Source organism: Pantherophis guttatus, chromosome 2 (genome assembly GCF_059756535.1).
Source record: "Pantherophis guttatus breed Tessera chromosome 2, ASM5975653v1, whole genome shotgun sequence".
Taxonomy (NCBI): Eukaryota; Metazoa; Chordata; class Lepidosauria; order Squamata; family Colubridae; genus Pantherophis; species Pantherophis guttatus.
Window position 1 is genome coordinate 267,870,302 of NC_142064.1, and position 21,260 is coordinate 267,891,561.

Genomic DNA, 21,260 nt, shown 5'->3' on the forward strand with positions numbered 1-21,260 from the left:
TTGTTTACCTTCTTAGATATGCATTCATAAATTGCCTTTCTAGTGCAAACCAGAACACGGAGAATCCCTAATCCTGCTTGTGGTTTTTGCCAAGTCCAAATACTCAAAGGTCTTCTCTGCATGTAGAAATATTTCTAATTGTTTTTCATTATATTGTTTCAAATATCAAACACAACTATGTTATTCTTCAAGTATCTTTTAGATAAAAAAAAAGCACAACTTTTAGTAGTGGTTATCGGAAACCTCTTGTTGTTGCCTCAATACTTCTGTTGAGTTAAGTATCAGGGCTGAGCCCCTTCTCTGACTGTTTTCGGCTTACAAAATATAAAACCTCATAAAAACAATAAAACTCTTCTTTTATTCTTTTATTGAAGAAGAGTCATATAATAAATTAATATAATAAAATAACCCCCTACCATGGTGACAGCACCTCACATGAGCCACTTAATGTGCTCCATCCCGCTCTGGGTTCCCAGTGGCAGAACCAGGTTTTCAGCTCCTTCTGGGAGAGTCCTAGAGTGGGGGCCATTCAAATCTTTGGGGGATGATGTTACACAGAGAGGGGGCCCCCACAGAGAAGGCCCTTCTGGGTCCCACCAGATGTATCTCCCTGGGGGATAGGACCTGCACCATTCCCTGCCAGCCCACTCTGATGGGTCGGGTAGATGTGACTCGCAAGGGATGGTCTCTCAGATAACCTGGTCCCAAGCCATGAAGGGCTTTAAAGGTGACAACCAACACCTTGAATTGCACCCGGAAGAAAATCGGCAGCCAATGCAGCTCCCGCAGGAAAGGTAATGCATGTGCACAATGGGATTTGCACAAAACCATATGGACCACTGCATTTTGCACCAATGCAAAAAAGCTCTTAAGGTTCCTACTCAAATTTCCTGAGGTATATTGCCTATTCAACAACCAAAATAAAACTATTCATCTCTCTCTCTTTTTGTTTCGCCTCGTAGTATTTGAGATTTATATTTATTTTTCAGTATTTGCTTTCCTTCATTTTGTGATTCCACTTTTTCTCTAGTCACATATGAGACTTTATTCTCCCAATCTTAATTTCTCCATCATGGCGGCTTGTTTTGAGGTAAAAAAATTTAAAGGTCCACAACTTTGAGCTTTCACTCCATTTTGGAACTTTTCTTTTAATGCTTCATTTTCATTGGGATGTATGGTTATTCTCAGTATTACAGGCTGCCTTTAGTGTTTCCTTGGCTAAGCAGAGGCATGAATTTGGAATGGCAGCTGTAATAATTGAACTACTGAAGAAAAAATCAATACAAATCTCAAATTTCCTCAACCTTTCACTTTCCTCCCTGTGTCTCTGCCAGCCCCCTGATCTCCCCTCACTTCAGGGCTGAGTTTGCTATCAGCCACAAGACACAGGCTGGGTTTCATAGAGAGACTTTTCTTCCTTGTCTTTTGACCGCCCTGCCATTTCTGACAGGATTTTGCTCATTTTTGAGGCCTCCTCTTGGGAATCCCTAGAGACCCTTCAGAGAAACTGCTCTTCAAGAAAGGGATTTTTGAGTCTCCACAGAGATTTTCCCAATCTTCACAAGATCTCAGACAGTTCTTAGAGATTAAAAAGAGGTAAAATCTACAAACTGATGCTTGCTGGAGAGGTCATTTCCTTTCTAGATAGGCTATGTTAGAGGCAGTGGTGGGATTCAGCCAGTTCGTACCACTTCGGGAGAACCGGTTGTTACTCTTCTGAGCAGTTTGGCAAACTGGTTGTTGGAAGAAATCATTAGGGCAGAGAACCGGTTGTTAAATTACTTGAATCCCACCACTGGTTAGAGGGAACCTTTCCTTCAAATTTAATGCCCATCATTCCAGATGATGTCCTGAGCCCTTGCAGGATCTTCTCGCAATGCACACAGGATCCTCTAGGGGGCGCCCTCGAAGAGCGGTGCAGCTCCCTCCCTCCGTCGCTTGCGAGAGAACTGAGCATGCGCCGGCCTCTTTCCCAAGTCGAGAGGAGTGCGAGACTCCCGAGGCTTGAAAGGTTCTCCAGTGCCCGGAGGAGCCTTTCAGGGGAGGGAAGAGGCTGCAGGGAAGACTTGGACTTGGAGGTCCAGACGTGAGTGGGGGGTTCAGTGACTGGGTGGGTGGGTGACTTTTCTCCCGCGCTGGACGCTCACATTCCTCAGGCTCGGAGTCGTGGAAAGGGGGAGGGGGAGCCATTGGCCCCATGTTCCCCTGCCGTCCCTGTGCATGCAAGGGCCAGGCAGGGGAGAAAGCAAAGCTTCGCGCCCTTCCATTTGCAAGGCTTCAACTCCGTGTGTAAGGAGTTGGGTGCAAGGGGTGCAAGGACTTGTTCTTAACTATGCAGCCATAGAAATGCTATTAAACTGTCTTTTAAATTATATTGTACTAAATTATGATTAGCCAGAGAGACCCTTTGGCTCAGTGATGAAAGCACAAGGCTTTGAAACCAGGAGATTAACTTCTAGTCCAACCTTTGGCATGAAAGCCTTCAGCCCATCCCAGTTCTCAGCCCAATCTACTTCACAGGGCTGTTGTTGGGGGGAAAACAGTAAGAAGGAGCATTATGTATAATCTCTGCCTAGAGTAATTTACATAAGTAATACAGAAGACATAAGAATAAAAACTAAATTTTTAATAGAAACTAGGAAGTAGAAATCAAATACTCATTTAAATGTATTTTCCAATATTTTGATAGACATTGATCCTGAAGGGTTCAAGGCAAATTTCCCCAGATGTAGAGAGAGCAAGCTGGCTAATAAGATTTCCCCTCAAACCTTGGTGGGTTCATACAAATTTCTTTAACTTAATCTTCTCTTCCCTTTCTTCCCCTCCTCCCCATTTTTCCATCTCAGATACATCAAAAAAATTTCTGGTTCTTCAGGAATCTTAAGAATCTTGTCTGGGAAGAGAGCTGAATGGCCTTGGAAAATTTGGCCAGACCTCTTGTGAACAGAAAGACCTGTGGAGATCCATGGGTGCATTTTGGAGCTTTATTAGAGACCAGAGAGAAGATGGAGGGACAACACCCAGCAGATGCAGAAGTTAGAAAAGTCCCTCCAGCTGCTCAGCCTTGGAGCTGTGGGAAGAATGGGGCAAGTCCTGGGCAGAAGAGCCACGAAGAGGCATCCAATAGTTCAGAGGTCCAATGCTGTCACTTCACAAAAGTGCAGTTTCAGGAGGGGAACCGTCCGCAAGATGTTTGCACTCAGCTTCACTACCTTTGTCGTCAGTGGCTGCAACCAGAAAAACACACCAAGGCTCAGATGCTGGACCTGGTGCTCCTGCAACAATTCCTGGCTGTCCTTCCCCCAAAGGTGGCGAAATGGGTGCGGGAGTGTGGAGCAGAGACCAGTTCCCAGGCGGTGTCCCTGGCTGAAGGCTTCTTGCTGACTCAGGAGGAGGAAAACATGCAGGAAGAGTTGCAGGTGGGAGAATGGAATCATGGCAGCTCTAAAGAGGATCTCTCTGAAGTTGTCAATTCCTTTCTGGCAGAATTTTCTGGGATTATTAATTCCTAAGGGCATCTGTTCTATTCTTCCAGAGGATGTATTTGGGGCAATTCTTCCATTCTGTTTTGAGTTTCAGCAATGGACATTGAGGCCTGCTAGTTTGAAAATGCAGTGTGATAATTTTTATCTGTGTACTTTTCCTTTTTTTCTTGTGTCACATCATGTCCAGAAATGCACGGAAGCTGTGACTGAGTATCCCAAGAACAGGAAAAGTTCATTCAAATGTTCTCAAGAGTTGCTGTTCATGGAGACCTTACACAAAGATCAAACTCAGGACACCACTCCAGGTAACAAGCTCTTACTGTGAGAGTTCAATATTTAGCCGATTCTCTTGCTCTGCTTTATTGGAGTGTCTCTCTTTAAGAAATCTGCTTCCAGTATTTTTCTCTTTCTCCCAGAGAGTAGAAAGCTGTCCTTGGAGTTTTTAGAATCACCTCTTTCTGATGAAGTTGAAGGATTAGCTGAACCGCTACTTCAGGTAAGGAGAAGAAACATAAGAAAAGGTCCATGAATCTTGGATAGATTTTATTTTGTTCTAGAGTTCAATGTATAAAATTGTTGTTTCTAAGCAATATGAATTTGACATCAGGTCACTGAACATTCACACTCTCCGTTTTGAGGGGATCCTTTGTGAGTCGCTTTCTCCACCCCTCCTGCTTCACCATCAGATTTCATCAACCAGACTGTTGTTAGCATCGGGGCTCTTCCTTCTGTCTCCCAGGGTTGTTCACACACACCATTATAAAGAAAATATTCTTTTTTTGCCTTTTGAAAAGCATCTTTGGGACTACCGTGACCTGGTGATTGAGAATCTCCGTACACATATAGAGTTCTATTACAAGCTCTTCCAACTTCTTCATGAAGGTGTGGAGTTGGGGTACGTTGGTCCCTCAATGGATAAACATGTTAGCTGGGTTTTGCCAGTATTTTGCTCTTCCCATCCTAGGAAGAATGGGAGTCACTGACAAGTAGTAGATTTAAGACCCAACTGTCAATTGATCAAGAATATTTTTGCCTATACCATAAGGCATTCCAAACACTTCCAGCTCGATCAAACATGATTTAGTTGTGCCATCAGCCAAAAGCGGTGAGATCTTATTCTTAATACTGCAGAAAATACCCATTTTATTCACTAGATCTCTTTCCTAGAATTGGTGGAAGAAAATTATCTCATTATTCTTGGAATTATCTGTTAATAAGGAAACTTGTGTCCTTGTTCAGGATGTTGTGTCTTTTGAGGAAGTGGCCGTGTATTTCTCCAAGGAGGAGTGGTCTCAACTGGATGCTGACCAAAAAGTGCTCTACAGAGAAGTCATGCTGGAGAATTCCAGGAATCTGGCTTACCTGGGTAAGAATTCTTTTCTGTGCTCAGGAATGTAGAGAAGGGGCTTAAATGTTATTTCTGGGGGAAAAAATCATTTCTATACAATGCATTCAGAAAGCATTCTGACTTTGTAGAATTTTGTTATGCTGTAGCATGATTCAACACTTGTTGAAAGGGGTTATTTTGTGTTTTATGAGCAGAAAGCATTTTTTTAAAGAAAACAATTTCTTTTCTTTTTTTTCTTAAGTGTTAAAAAAGCATGATGCTATTTTTTCATCAAAACAAATAAGATGAAATAATTTTCAACAATTACATTGCTGAAAAATATTTATACATGGGATAAAACAGTAAAGCACCAAGTGAGTCAAAATTATCTTCTTCATAGACACAACCTGCAGATTTCCAGTTTTTCTTTGAATAAATTTCCTCCTTCCATAAAATCAGTTTGGTCAAAGGGTTAAGACACCAGGGTAGAAACTGGGTGACTGTGAGTGAGTACTTGTTCTGCCTTAGGCATTAATGCTGGCTGGGTGACTTTGAGCCAAAACTCTCTCCAATCCATTTCACAGGATTGTTGTATGGAAAACAGCAGGAAGAAAAAATTTTGGTTTGTCTGCTGCCTTGATTTACAAAAAATAAAGGAAGGATATGGAATGCATTCAGAATGTATTCAGACTCCCTTCACTTTTATCAATTTTGTTATGCTACTGCTTGATTCTATATTTGTTGAAATTCATTTTTTTCTCCTTATTGGTACCCAAGAATCACAGAGTATTTTTTTTTTAAATGCCTGTTACTTTATTAGTTTCTAGCCCGGTGTCTTAACCTTTTGACCAAACTGACTTTATGGAAGAAGGAAATATATTGAAGGAAAAACTGCATAGCCTGGCTTTTTACATAAAGTAAATTGTTTGTTTTTTCAAAAAGCATTCTGCTCATGAAATACAAAATACTCATTTCATAAAAGATATTAGGAAGACTCTGAGGAAGAGGCTGAATGGACAGAGCAAGATCCTGGCTACCAAGATTCGTTATTCCCTCCTGAACCTGGTCACTGTGTTCCCGATGGCCCTGAGCTGCTATAACGAAGACCAGATGACCTCCGAGAGGCATGTTCCCTTCTTAGAGATATGCCCACTTGTGTACTGGAATTGGCTTTAGCCTAAATTGAGGGTAGGGAGGTATTGCCATCCAGAAATTCCCTCTGACTTTCAAAAATTCTGCTCTGTAGACAAGTGGAGATGAGACTTTTATTGAAGTTGGGAAGTGCTGGGTATGTTGCTGCCCCATTATGACACAGTTTACAGTGCACTTTGGGAGTTTTTGGCAGCATGGAATTGTCCCATATGAAAGATTAAATCAGGGCTGTGATCCAATCCTATTATATGGGGATCATTTCACTTGGAAATGGGTCTTTGCTGTTATCTTTGTTTGGACTCTTCATGTTTGCCAACAAAACAGCTGAAATACATTGACGATTCAGAAGAAAAGTTTTGCTTGTTCCCCTATTCTTGGTACAGTTTTCATTTTTCTTTTTCAAGGCTGTAATAGAGAAGACAATAAGAATTGCAAGGAGGAACACCAAGCGATCCATTCAAAAGGGAGGAAAAGGAAATTTGTAGATCAGATGAAACCAAAGAGTGATGAAACAAAGCAATCACAAAGTGGAGTTAAAAAAGGCCTTCCTCAGGTCAGTTGGCTTCCTAACCATACAGCGATCAATAAGAGAGAAAGACCATATAAATCCATGGAGTGTACAAAGAGGTTCAATATATCCGATAATCTCTTTTCTCATAAAAATACACATTCAGAAGGGAAACGATTTACCTGCATGGAGTGTGGAAAGTCCTTTAATCGTAGCAGTCATCTTAATTCCCACAAGAGGATCCACAAAGGAGAACGAACGTATAAATGCATTGAGTGTGGAAAGAGCTTCTGTTATTCTGAGTCCCTTATAATCCATCAAAGGATCCACACAGGAGAGAGACCTTATGAATGCATTGAGTGTGGAAAGACCTTTACTTGTAACAGTAATCTTTATTACCACAAGAAGATCCACGCAGGAGAGAAGCCTTATAAATGCATGGATTGCGGAAAGGCTTTTTATTTTAGCAGTAGTCTTAATTCTCACAAGAGGATCCACACAGGAGAGAGACCTTATGAATGCATTGAGTGTGGAAAGACCTTTACTGATATGAGTAATCTTAATTCCCACAAGAGGATCCACAAAAGAGAACAAACTTATAAATGCATTGAGTGTGGAAAGACCTTCTGTTATTCTGAGTCCCTTATAATCCATCAAAGGATCCACACAGGAGAAAGACCTTATAAATGCATGGAGTGTGGAAAGGGATTTACTTGTAACAATACTCTTTATTACCACAAGAAGATCCACGCAGGAAAGAAGCCTTATAAATGCATGGATTGCGGAAAGGCCTTTTATTTAAGCAGTAGTCTTAATTCTCACAAAAGGATCCACACAGGAGAGAGACCTTATGAATGCATTGAGTGTAGAAAGACCTTTACTGCTATGAGTAGTCTTAATTCTCACAAGACGATCCACAAAGGAGAACGAACATATAAATGCATTGAGTGTGGAAAGGGATTTACTGCTATGAGTACTCTTAATTCCCACAAGAAGATCCACACAGGAGAGAGACCTTATGAATGCATTGAGTGTGGAAAGACCTTTACTGCTATGAGTAGTCTTAATTCCCACAAGAAGATCCACACAGGAAAGAAGCCTTATAAATGCATGGATTGCGGAAAGGCCTTTTATTTAAGCAGTAGTCTTAATTCTCACAAGAGGATCCACACACGAGAGAGACCTTATAAATGCATTGAGTGTGGAAAGACCTTTACTGCTATGAGTAGTCTTAATTCCCACAAGAGGATCCACAAAAGAGAACAAACGTATAAATGCATTGAGTGTGGAAAGACCTTCTGTTATTCTGAGTCCCTTATAATCCATCAAAGGATCCACACAGGAGAAAGACCTTATAAATGTACTGAGTGTGGAAAGACATTTACTCGTAGCAATAACCTTGATTCCCACAAGAGGATCCACACAGGAGAAAGACCTTATAAATGCATGGAGTGTGGAAAGAGCTTTACTTATAGCGGTCATCTGCATCGCCACAAGAGGAGCCACACAAGATAGAAGTCAAATAAAGGTCTGCAGTGTGGAGAGGGCTTTTTGTGAGCTTTTTTTTTTCCAAGTAGTTCTCATCATATGACTGCAATTGAGGCCAAAATTTCTGTTGCTAAGCGAGACAGTTATTGTGTTTTATGCCATTTGACGACTTTTCTTGCTACATTTGTTAAGTGACTCACAATAGTTGTTAAGTTAGTAATACTGTTATGAAGTGAATCTGGCTTCCCCATTGGATTTGCTTGTTAGAAGCTCACAAAAGGTGATCACATGATCCAGGGACTCTGCAACTGTCATAAATCAGTTGCCAAGCATCTGACGTTTGATCAGGTGACTTTGGGGATGTTGCAATGGCCATAAGTGTGAAAAATGGTCATAAGTCACTTTTTTCAATGCTGCTGTAACTTTGAACAATCACGAAATGAACTGTAGTAAATTGACGACTACCTATAGTTGTCTAAAATCTGATACAAGTACCATTTGAGTAATTTAATTTTTACGTTTTTTTATAGTGGTTTTTTGAGTGTATTGTGAGCCGCCCTGGGTCTTCGGAGAGGGGCATATAAATTGAATAAATAAAATAAAACTAAATAAATAATTCAAATAAATTGTTTACCTTCTTAGATATGCATTCATAAATTGCCTTTCTAGTGCAAACCAGAACACGGTGAATCCCTAATCCTGCTTGTGGTTTTTGCCAAGTCCAAATACTCGAAGAGTCTTCTCTGCATGTAGAAATATTTCTTTTTTTTCCCCAATTTTTATTTATAAATACAAACAGAACAGAATAAGACGTACAAAACATAAAAACATGTAAACACCAAATTCAATACATGTCCAGTTTATCGCAACTGTAATATACATTTTTCTTTGTATTTTGACTCTTCCTTGTTTGGTCATTTCTTTTTATCTATCTACAATTGTCCTTTATTGACCTATGTCTGTACTTTGTTTTCATCTTTCTATATTTGGTCATTTTGTTTATTTCCTATTACTTCATCTCTTTTCTATCTTTCAACTAACTATACCACTTTTCCCATACTAAGTAATAATCACGTTCTTCCCTGTTTTGTAGTTCCTTGGTGAGTCTATCTAATTCCGCACATTCCATAATTTTATTAATTACTTTATCTGGTGTTGGTATATCACTACTCTTCCAATGTTGTGCGTATAGTATTCGTGCTGCTGTTATCATGTATATGATTAAGTATGTTGTTTCTTTTTCGTAGTGTCCGTTCACTATACCTAGTAGGAAGGTTTCTGGTCTTAGTTCTATCTTTTGGCATGTTATTTCCTCTAATTGTATTTTGATCCTTTGCCAATATTGTTTCGCCATTGGGCAGGTCCACCACATATGATAATAGGTGCCTTTGTGGTGTTTGCATTTCCAACATGTTGGTGGCGTGCCGGGGAACATTGTTGCCAATCTGGCTGGTGGCAAGTGCCACCTATAAAACATTTTGTAGAGATTTTCTTCATAGGGTACAGACATTGTCAATTTATAATTTATTTTCCATAGTTTTTCCCATTTGTCTAATTGAATACTATAACCGAAATTTTTTGCCCAAATTATCATATTTTCTTTCACTACCTCTTCTTCTAATTTATATCCTCGTAAGTAATTATAGATTTTTTAAAATCAATTTGTCCTGTGTCCCTTGCAAAATTTTGTCTAATTCGGTTTGACCATTTTGGAATTCAAATTGAGCTGAATATTTATTGTATCTTGATTTTATTTGTGCATACAGCCACCAGTCAATGTCTGTACCCATCTCTTTTAGTTCTTGCCTCGTTCTTAGTTCCCCCCGGATATTTAACAGATCTTTATAAGTTTTCGTTTTATTATAGTCCACGGCATTTGGATAGATCTGGGCTTCCATTGTTGACAACCATTCCGGGATTTTGTTATAATGTGCCTTTTTAATACTCTGCCATGTTTGGTATAGCGCATGTCTGATTGTATGACTCTGAAAGTATTCATGTTTTTTGTCTGTGCCCTCCCATAGGAAGGCATGCCATCCTTGCTGAAGATCGAATCCTTCCAAATTTAATAGTCTATGGTTTTTGAGTTCCATCCACTCCTTGATCCAAATTAATACAGATGCTTTGTAATAGATTTCCCAATCGGGCAGTGCCAGTCCTCCTCTCTCTTTTGAGTCTTGTTGGTGCTTTAATTTAATTCTTGCCTTCTTCCCTTGCCATATGTAGTCTGCAATTAGATGCCTTTCTAGTGCAAACCAGAACACGGTGAATCCCTAATCCTGCTTGTGGTTTTTGCCAAGTCCAAATACTCAAAGGTCTTCTCTGCATGTAGAAATATTTCTAATTGTTTTTATTATATTGTTTCAAATATCAAACACAACTATGATGTTATTCTTCAAGTATCTTTTAGATAAAAAAAAAGCACAACTTTTATTAGAGGTTATCTGAAACCTCTTCTTGTTGCCTCAATACTTCTGTTGGGCTAAGTATCAGGGCTGAGCCCCTTTGCCATCCGCCACAAGACACAGGCTGGGTTTTATAGAGACTTTTCTCCCTTGTCTTTTGACCGTCCTGCCATTTCTGACAGGATTTTCCTCATTTTTGAGGCCTTAATTATCTCACCTAGAGAGGACGGATAATCTCACCTAGAGAGGACGGCATCTTGAGAGGGGGGTGAATAAGTTATCCAACCAGAACCCTGTTACTGTGCTACCTTTTATCTGCTTGTGTAAAACTATAAAAATAAAGCTCTCAGGGAGACCGGGAGAGATATCTTAGAGACATTTTGGAAAACATCTTGAAACAGAGCAAAAGCCTGGACCTCTGATTTACAACAAATGGCAGCCCCATATAGAGCTTGTTGAAATAGTCAAGACGGGAAGTGACTAGGGCATGAATGACTTAGTAGGGATTTTAGCTTCAGGAAAGGGTAAAATCATCTTTACATTTGACTAGAAAAAATTTTCTTTTACTCCAAAGATCTTAAGGTTCCTACTCAAATTTCCTGAGGTGTATTGCCTATTCAACAACCAAAATAAAACTATTCATCTCTCTCTCTTTTTTTTTTGCCTCGTAGTATTTGAGATTTATATTCATTTTTCAGTATTTGCTTTCCTTCATTTTGTGATTCCACTTTTTCTCTAGTCACATATGAGACTTTATTCTCCCAATCTTAATTTCTCCATCATGGCAGCTTGTTTTGAGGTAAAAAAATTTAAAGGTGCACAACTTTGAGCTTTCACTCAATTTTGGGAATTTTCTTTTAATGCTTCATTTTCATTGGGACGTATGGTTATTCTCAGTATTACAGGCTGCCTTTAGTGTTTCCTTGGCTAAGCAGAGGCCTGAATTTAGAATGGCAGCTGTAATAATTGAACTCACTAAAGAAAAATCAATACAAATCTCAAATTTCCTCAACCTTTCACTTTCCTCCCTGTGTCTGCCAGCCCCCTGATCTCCCCTCACTTCAAGGCTGAGTTTGCCATCAGCCACAAGACACAGGCTGGGTTTCATAGAGAGACTTTTCTTCCTTGTCTTTTGACCGCCCTGCCATTTCTGACAGGATTTTCCTCATTTTTGAGGCCTTCTCTTGGGAATCCCTGGAGACCCTTCAGAGAAGCTGCTCTTCAGGAAAGGGATTTTTGAGTCTCCACAAAGATTTTCTCAATCTTCACAAGATCACAGACCGTTCTTAGGCATTAAAAAGAGGGAAAATCTAGAAACTGACGCCTGCCGGACAGGCCACTTCCTTTCTAGATAGGCAATGTTAGAGGGAACCTTTCCTTCAAATTTAATGCCCATCATCCCAGACACGTGTGGAACATGACGTCCTGAGCCCTTGCAGGACCTTCTCGCAATGCACACAGGATCCTCTAGGGGGCGCCCTCGAAGAGCGGTGCAGCTCCCTCCCTCCCTCGCTTACGAGAGAACTGAGCATGCGCCGGTCTCTTTCCCAAGTCCAGAGGGGTGCGAGACTCCCGAGGCTTGAAAGGTTCTCCAGTGCCCGGAGGAGCCTTTCAGGGGAGGGAAGAGGCTGCAGGGAAGACTTGGACTTGGAGGTCCAGACGTGAGTGGGGGGTTCAGTGACTGGGTGGGTGGGTGACTTTTCTCCCGCGCTGGACGCTCACATTCCTCAGGCTCGGAGTCGTGGAAAGGGGGAGGGGGAGCCATTGGCCCCATGTTCCCCTGCCGTCCCTGTGCATGCAAGGACCAGGCAGGGGAGAAAGCAAAGCTTCGCGCCCTTCCATTTGCCCCCAGGGGGAAAAAAAAAACAGGGTCGCAGAAAAGAGGATTTACAATCCATTTCGACGGGAAGAGCTTTGCATGGAGGGAGAGGAGGAGAGGTCGTCTCTGCAAAACAGAGATTTGTGCCTCCAAGTCAGTCGTGACTCCTGGACAGTTTCCTGCATATTTCATGGCCCCGTTTTCCGAAGGGGTTTCCCTCCCTTCCCCTTCTTAGGCCGAGAGAAGCGAGCGGTCGGAGTCCCTCCTGCTGGCTTTGCATGCAAGGCTTCAACTCCGTGTGCAAGTTGGGTGCAAGGTGCACAAGGACTTCTTAAACTATGCAGGAATAGAAATGCTATTAAACTGTCTTTTAAATTATATTGTATTAAATTATGATTAGCCAGAGAGACCATTTGGCTCAGTGATGAAAGCACAAGGCTTTGAAACCAGGAGATTAACTTCTAGTCCAACCTTTGGCATTAATGTGGATAAAAGAAAGGAATCATACAGAGTCAGATACATGAGCTCTAAAGGACCCTCTCTATTCACATTATTATAAGAGAGAAAAGTGCTTGCTTGGAGATTACATTAAAAGCAGCTAAACCCCATTAAGTGGTAATATATCTTATGATGAGACCTAGATGTCAGGACAGCCATAAATGAAAACATCTGAGTGACCTCACTGTGAATGACACAAAGACATATATGTTACAAAGAGTTACTTAATCCAATAAATTTACCCAAGGATAGCAGTAAATTTCCCATTAGCAACCACAGCACTTAAGAAAGGTTGTCTAGCTAAAGATCTTATAAACTAAAAATAATGGTTTACTAATGAGGAAATGTGTCAATTATCATATGACAGGTGTGTGTTAGCCATATATGGAGAATGTATGATCTCACTGAATCCTTTGTCTTAGAAATGTATAAAAACAGAGATATCACAGCTCTTGGGTTGTTCAAAGCTTCAGGTACAAATCTGCCTCTGAACCTTGCACAATAAAACTGTCTCTGGCTGACCCAGGAATGTTGTTTGGTCCCTTCATTCTACAACAGCATGAAAGGCTTGAGCCCATCCCAGTTCTCAGCCCAATCTGTTATGGAATGAAAGACTGAAAAACATTCCTGGGTCAGCCAGATACAGTTTATTGTGCAGGTTCAGAGCCAGATTTGTACCTGAAATTCTGAACAAAAGAAGAGTTCTGATACAACGGCTTTTATACATATCCAAGACAAAGGATTCGGTGAGCTCATGCATTTTTCCATATATGGTTAACATACACTTGTTATATGATAATTGACACTTCCTAATTACTAAACCATTATTTTCTAGTTTTATAAGATTATCTTTAGCTAGACAACCTTCCTTAGTTCTGTAATTACTAATAAAGGAGATTTATTGCTGTCCTTAGGTAAGTTTATTGGATTAAGTAACTCTTTGTAACATATATGTCCTTGTGTCTTTGACAGCGAGGCCCCTCAGATGTTTTCCATATGGCTGTCCTTCCGTGACAGCTAGGCCTCATCAGAAGATATATTACCAATAATGGGATTTAGCTGATTTTTAATATAATCTCCAAAGAAGCACATTTCTCCCTTATAATAATGTGAATAGAGAGGGTCCTTTAGTGTTCATGTAACTGACCCTGTATGATTCCTACTTTATTCACATTAAATCTACTTCACAGGGCTGTTGTTGGGGCAAAAACAGTAAGAAGGAGTATTATGTATAATTTCTGCCTAGAGTAATTTATAAAAATAAGACATAAAAATAAAAACTAAATTTTTAATAGAAACTAGGAAGTAGAAATCAAAAACATATTTAAATGTATTTTTCCAATATTTTGATAGACATTGATCCTGAAGGGTTCAAGGCAAATTTTCCGATATGTAGAGAGAGCAAGCTGACTAATAAGATTTCCCCACAAACCTTGGTGGGTTCATACAAATTTCTTTACTTAATCTTCCCTTCCCTCCCCTCCTCCCCATTTTTCCATCTCAGATACATCAAAAAATTTTCTGGTTCTTCCAGAATCTTAAGAATCTTGTCTGGGAAGAGAGCTGAATGGCCTTGGAAAATTTGGCCAGACCTCTTGTGAACAGAAAGACTTGTGGAGATCCATGGGTCCATTTTGGAGCTTTATTAGAGACCAGAGAGAAGATGGAGGGACAACACCCAGCAGACACAGAAGTTACAAAAGGCCTTTCAGCTGCTCAGCCTTGGAGCTGTGGGAAGAATGGGGCAAGTCCTGGGCAGAAGAGCCACAAAGAGGCATCCAATAGTTCAGAGGTCCAATGCTGTCACTTCACAAAAGTGCAGTTTCAGGAGGGGAGCCGTCCCCGAGATGTTTGCACTCAGCTTCACTACCTTTGTCGTCAGTGGCTGCAACCAGAAAAACACACCAAGGCTCAGATGCTGGACCTGGTGCTCCTGGAACAATTGCTGGCTGTCCTTTCCCCAGAGGTGGCGAAATGGGTGCGGGAGTGTGGAGCAGAGACCAGTTCCCAGGCGGTGTCCCTGGCTGAAGGCTTCTTGCTGACTCAGGAGGAGGAAAACATGCAGGAAGAGTTGCAGGTGGGAGAATGGAATCATGGCAGCTCTAAAGAGGATCTCTCTGAAGTTGTCAATTCCTTTCTGGCAGAATTTTCTGGGATTATTAATTCCTAAGGGCATCTGTTCTATTCTTCCAGAGGATGTATTTGGGGTAATTCTTCCATTTTGTTTCAGCAATGAACATTGGGGTCTGCTAGTTTGAAGGTGCAGTATGATAATTCATTTCTATCTCTGTGCTCTTCCTTTGTTTCAATGGTGAAATCCAAATTTTTTCACTACCGGTTCTGTGGCGTGGCTTGGTGTGGCAGGGGAAGGATACTGCAAAATAGAGCCTGGTGGCACAGCAGACTAATAGCCTGTTATTAACATTCAGCTGCCTGCAATTACTGTAAGTTCAAATCTCACCAGGCTCAAGATTGACTCAGCCTTCCATCCTTTCTAAGGTAGGTTAAATGAGGACCCAGATTGTTGGGGCAATAAGCTGACATTGTATAAATATACAACAGTATGAAGGCTATTGCTTAATGCATTGTAAGCCACCTTGAGTCTCCGGAGAAGGGCGGCATATAAATCAGATTTTTTAAAAAAAATCTCCATTCCCACCCTACTCCAGGGGAAGGATACTGCAAAATCTCCATTCTCGCCCCACTCGGGGGCCAGCCAGATGTGGTATTTGCCGGTTCTCCAAATTACTGAAAATTTCCACTGCCGGTTGTCCAGAACCTGTCAGAACCTGCTGGATTTCACCCCTGCTTTGTTTCTCCTCTTACATCATGTCCAGAAATCCCTGGAAGTTGTGACTGAGTATCCTAACAGGGGGAAAGATTCATTCAGATCTTCTCAAGAGCTGCTGTTCAGGGAGAACTTCCAGAAAGATCAAAGTCAAGATGCTACGCAAGGTAAGTATAGTTCTTTCTGTGTGAGGTGAGATTTTAACATTTAACTGATTATTCCACACCACTTTTAGGAGTCTCTCTCTTTAACAAATCTGCTTCCACTATTTTTCTCTTACTCATAGAGAGTAGGAAGTTGTCCTTGGATTTTTTACAATCACCTCTTTGTCCTGGAGATGAAGGATTAGCTGAACTGCTATTTCAGGTAAGGAGAAATAAGATCGGAAAAGGTCCATCCAATGAAATCTTGGATGGATTTCATTTTGTTCTAGAGTTCAATGTATAAAATTGCTGTTTCTAAGGAATATGAATTTGACATCAGGTCATTGAACATTCACACTCAGTTTACCTACCTTCTCCCTTCTGAGGGGATCCTTTGTGAGTCGCTTTCTCCACCCCTCCTCCTTCACCATCAGATTTCATCAACCAGACTGTTGTCAGCATCGGGGCTCTTCCTTCTGTCTCCCAGGGTTATTCTCACACACAATTATAAAGAAAATATTCTTTTTTGCCTTTTGAAAAGCATCTTTGGGACTACCGTGACCTGGTGATTGAGAATCTCCATAGACATATTGAGTACTATTACAAGCTCTTCCAACTTCTTCATGAAGGTGTGGAGTTGGGGTACGTTGGTTCCTCAGTGTATAAAATGAGCCATTGGAAAACATGTCAGCTGGGTTTTGCCAGTATTTTGCTCTGCCCATCCTAGGAAAAATGGGAGTAACTGATAAGTATTGGATTTAAGATCCAACTGTCCATTGACCAAGAATATTTTAGTTGCTTATACCGTAAGGCATTCCAAACACTTCCATCTTGATCAACCATGATTTAGTTGTACCATCAGCCAAAAGCGGTGAGACCTTATTCTTAATTCTGCAGAGGATACCCATTTTGTTCACTAGATCTCTTTTCTAGAATTGGTGGAATAAAATTATCCCATTATTCTTGGGATTATCTGTTACTAAGGAAACTTGTGTCCTTGTTCAGGATGTTGTTTCTTTTGAGGAAGTGGCCGTGTATTTCTCCAAGGAGGAGTGGTCTCAACTGGATGCTGACCAGAAAGCGCTTCATGGAGAAGTCATGCTGGAGAATTCCAGGAATCTGGCTTACCTAAGTAAGAATCCCTTTCTCTGTCCAAGAACATAGAGAAGAGGTTTAAAAGTTATTTCTGAAAAAAAATCACTTATTTACAGTGCATTGAGAAAATATTCAGATCCCCTTCACTTTTTTCAATTATATTATGCTGCAGCATGAATGAGTATTTTGTATTTTATGAGCAGAAGGCATTCTCTTAAGGAAAACCATTTCTTTTATCTAATAAGGTAGGCTATGCAGTTTTCCAATTTTTTTTGAATAAATTTCCTTCTTTCATGAAGTCAGGTTGGTCAAATAATAATAATAATAACAATAACAATAACAATAATAATAATAATAATAATAATAATAATAATAATAATAATAATAATAATAATTTTATTTCTATACCGCCCTTCTCCCGAAGGACTCAGGGCGGTGTACAGCCTATTTAAAAACACAGAAACAAAACAACAATTAAAATTTAAAATCATTAAATAATTAGGCTCCAATTAAAATCCCAGAAATTTAAAATACCCCAATTTAAAACGTTATGTTAATAGCCCGGCCTGGCGGAACAACAGGGTCTTCAGAGCGCAGCGAAACACCCGGAAACACTTGGAAATGGTTAAAATACCAGGCTAGAAACAGGGTGACTGTGAATACTAGTTCTTCCATTGGCATGAATGCTGGCTGGGTGACTTCGGGCCAATCTCTCTCAGCTCAACCCATTTCACAGGGTTGTTATAGGGAAAATAGCAGGAGGAAGGACTATTGCGTTTGTCTGCTGCCTTTATTATTTAAAAAAAATAAAGGAAGGATATGGAATGCATTCAGAATGTATTCAGACTCCCTTTACTTTTGTCAATTTTGTTACGCTGCAGCATGATTCTACAGTTGTTGAAATTCATTTTTTTCTCATTAATCTACACTGGGTACCCAATAATGATAAAGTGAAAAGAGAATGTTAGAAATGTCTGTAAATTTATTAGTTTTTGCCTGGTGTCTTAACCTTTTGACCAAACTGACTTTATGGAAGAAGGAAATTTATTGAAAGAGAAATTGGAAAAATTGCATACCCGGGCTTTTTGCATAAAGTAAATTTAAAAAAAAAGCTTTCTGCTCATCAAATAGAAAATATTTCATAAAAGATATTAGGAGGAATTTGAGGAAGAGGCCTCTCTTGAGCAAAATTCTGGCTACCAGGAGTTGGTATTCCCTCCTGAACCTGGTCACTGGATTCCTAATGGCCCTGAGCTGCTATAACTCACCGGATGACCTCTAAGAGGGATGTTCCCTTCTTAGAGATATGCCCACTTGTGTACTGAATTTGGCATTAGTCTAAATTGAGGGTGGGGAGCTATTGCCATCCAGAAATTCCCTTTGACTTTCAAAGATTCTGCTCTGCAGACAAGTGGAGATTAAACTTTTATTGAAGTTGGGAGATGGTGGGTATGTTGCTGTATGCAACAGTGTCCAATGCACTTCGGGAGTTTGTAGTACCGTGGAATTGTCCCCTGCCAAAGATTAGATAAGGACTGTGATCCAGTCCAACTATATGGGGATCACTTGGAAATGGGCCTTTGCTATAATCTTCGTTTGGACTCTTCATGTTTGCCAACAAAACAGCTGAAATACATTGATGATTCTTGGCTAAATTTAAGAAGAAAAGTTTTGATTGTTCCCCTACAGCTACAGTTTTTCTTTTTCTTCTTCAAGGTTTTAATGGGCAAGAGAATAAGAATTGCAAGAAGGAACACCAAGCGATCCATTTGAAATGGGAGGAAAGGAAATTTGTAGATCAGATGCAACCAAAGAGTGATGAAACAAAGAAATATCAAAGTGGAATTAAAAAAGATCTTCCTCTGGTCAGTTGGCTTCCAAACCATCCAGTAACCGATTTGGGAGAAAGACCATATAAATGCATGGAATGTGGAAAGGCCTTTACTTGTAACAGTAGTCTTAATTCCCACAAGAGGATCCACACAGGAGAGAAGCCTTATCAATGCATGGAGTGTGGAAAGGCCTTTACTTTTAGCAGCTGTCTTAATTCCCACAAGAGGATCCACACAGGCGAAAGACCTTATAAATGCATGGAGTGTGGAAAAGATTTTAGGAAGAGTAGTAATCTTTACTCCCACAAGAGGATCCACACAGGAGAAAGACTTTATAAATGCATGGAGTGTGGAAAGACTTTTACTTGTAACAGTAGTCTTAAGTCCCACAAGAGGATCCACACAGGAGAGAAGCCTTATAAATGTATGGAGTGTGGAAAGATCTTTACTTTTAGCAGTGGTCTTAATTCCCACAAGAGGATCCACACAGGAGAAATACCTTATAAATGTATGGAGTGTGGAAAGATCTTTACTTGTAGCAGTGGTCTTAATTCCCACAAGAGGATCCACACAGGAGAGAAGCCATATCAATGCATGGAGTGTGGAAAGGCCTTTACTTTTAGCAGCAGTCTTAATTCCCACAAGAGGATCCACACAGGCGAAAGACCTTATAAATGCATGGAGTGTGGAAAGATCTTTACTTGTAGCGGTAATCTTAATTCCCACAAGAGGATCCACACAGGAGAAATACCTTATAAATGCATGGAGTGTGGAAAGATCTTTACTTGTAGCGGTAATCTTAATTCCCACAAGAGGATCCACACAGGAGAGAAGCCATATCAATGCATGGAGTGTGGAAAGGCATTTACTTTTAGCAGCAGTCTTAATTCCCACAAGAGAATCCACACAGGCGAAAGACCTTATAAATGCATGGAGTGTGGAAAAGGTTTTAGGAAGAGTAGTAATCTTTCCTCCCACAAGAGGATCCACACAGGCGAAAGACCTTATAAATGCATGGAGTGTGGAAAGATCTTTACTTGTAGCGGTAATCTTAATTCCCACAAGAGGATCCACACAAGAGAGAAGCCATATCAATGCATGGAGTGTGGAAAGACCTTTACTAGTAGCAATAATCTTAATACCCATAAGAGGATCCACATAGGAGAGAAGCCTTATAAATGCATGGAGTGTGGAAAGACATTTACTTGTAGCACCAGTTTTAATTTTCACATGAGGATCCACACAGGCGAAAGACCTTAGATATGCATGGAGTGTGGAAAAGGTTTTAGTAAAAGTAGTAATCTTTCCTCCCACAAGAGGATCCACAAAGGAGAGAAGCCATATCAATGCATGGAGTGTAGAAAGGGTTTTAGGAAGAGTAGTTATCTTGCCTCCCATAACAGGATCCATATAGGAGAGAAACCATATGAATCCATGGAGCGTGGAAAGACCTTTACTTTTAGAAAGATGCCTTAATTCCCACAAGAGAATCCACACAGGAGAGAAACCGTATCAATGCATGGAGTGTAGAAAGACCTTCTCTTATTGTAAGACTCTTATCCATCAAGTGAATCATAAAGGAGAAAAACCTTATAAATGTATGTATTGTCGTAAGACCTTTACTTGCAGCACTCGTCTTAATTCCCACAAGAGGATCCACACAAGATAGAAGTTATATAAATATTTGCAGCGTGGAGAGGGCTTTAGAAAGAATTGTGATCTCAATTCCCATAAAAGGATCCAAACTGGAGAAAAAACCCACATATGAATGCATGGAGTGAGGAATGTGCTTTGCAAGGAGTAACATTTTACCTGCCATAGAAGCATCCACACACGGGAGAAACCATATCAATAAAGAAACTGTGGAAAGAGCTTCAATAAAAATCTAGGTAGTTTTCACTTTATGACTGCAATTGAGTGCAATATTTCTGTTGCCAAGCCAGACAGTTATTAAATGCTTTTTTCCTCATTTTGCAAGTTTTCTTGCACCATTTCTTAAGTGAATCACTGTAATTTTTAAGTTAGTAACACTGTTGTGAAATGAATCTGGCTTCCCCATTGGATTTGCATGCCAGAAGCTCACAAAAGGTGTTCACATGACCCAGGGACAATGCAACTGGAGCCTGGATAGCTCAGCAGACTAAAGCCTGTTATTAACATTCAGCTGTCTGCAATTACTGTAAGTTCGAATCTCACCAGGCTCAAGGTTGACTCAGCCTTCCATCCTTTCTAAGGTAGGTAAATTGAGGACCCAGTTTGTGGGGGCAATAAGCTGACTTTGTATAAAATATACAAAAGTATGAAGGCTGTTAAGATATGGTTTGAGCCTAACAAGTTGTCCAGGCAATATATGTGTTCTGTGACTTTAATATGAATATGTATTGTGTGACTTTAAAGTTTTACTGCTCATTCATTGTAATGCTGAGTCATGCTGTAATTAGATAATCACTGGTTGTAAACGTATTTAAGAAAGGTACTGTAACATATTCAGTTGATGATAAGCTACCATAGTGTGTGGAGTTGCTACCATTGTGCTATCATCGTTGGATGGATCTGCTACCATCGTAGTTTGTGAACCAGAGTGAGTTTGTTATTCTAACCAACTACTGTTTGTATGGTAAGAAGATTTTGTATCACTGGACTGATTTAACTGGCAAAGACTTGGATTGATTTAAAGACTATGAGATTGTTTTTTCACTATAAAGTAAACTTTTGATAAA

General features: G+C 40.2%; 2 protein-coding genes across 6 annotated transcripts in view; both read left to right on the forward strand.

The window, feature by feature from the left end:
• LOC132711712 (uncharacterized) overlaps positions 1 to 8,564 on the forward strand; it is a 36,493-nt gene extending 27,929 nt beyond the window's left edge. For 2 of the 4 annotated variants that reach the window (XM_087884210.1, XM_087884211.1), the window contains exons 2-6: positions 2,847 to 3,419; positions 3,673 to 3,790; positions 3,902 to 3,981; positions 4,725 to 4,851; positions 6,369 to 8,564. In XM_087884210.1, the coding sequence (XP_087740336.1) occupies positions 2,910 to 3,419; positions 3,673 to 3,790; positions 3,902 to 3,981; positions 4,725 to 4,851; positions 6,369 to 7,987 (2,454 nt within the window). In that variant the 5' untranslated portion in view covers positions 2,847 to 2,909 and the 3' untranslated portion in view covers positions 7,988 to 8,564. Of the gene's footprint in view, positions 1 to 1,387; positions 2,087 to 2,846; positions 3,420 to 3,672; positions 3,791 to 3,901; positions 3,982 to 4,724; positions 4,852 to 6,368 lie in introns of those variants that run through there. The other 2 variants (XM_087884208.1, XM_087884209.1) reach the window with 2 other exon arrangements.
• Positions 8,565 to 11,876: 3,312 nt separating this feature from the next.
• On the forward strand, positions 11,877 to 21,260 carry LOC148115830 (uncharacterized). Of its 2 annotated transcripts, XM_087884236.1 has the most exons (7): positions 11,877 to 12,026; positions 14,187 to 14,759; positions 15,520 to 15,637; positions 15,757 to 15,836; positions 16,619 to 16,745; positions 18,425 to 19,816; positions 19,901 to 20,036. In XM_087884236.1, exons 2-6 carry the CDS (start codon positions 14,250 to 14,252, stop codon positions 19,798 to 19,800), a joined length of 2,211 nt encoding a protein of 736 aa, XP_087740362.1. In that variant the 5' UTR covers positions 11,877 to 12,026; positions 14,187 to 14,249; the 3' UTR covers positions 19,801 to 19,816; positions 19,901 to 20,036. The 2 variants fall into 2 exon arrangements, with proteins under 2 accessions (XP_087740362.1, XP_087740361.1); XM_087884235.1 differs by having other exon boundaries at positions 18,425 to 21,260.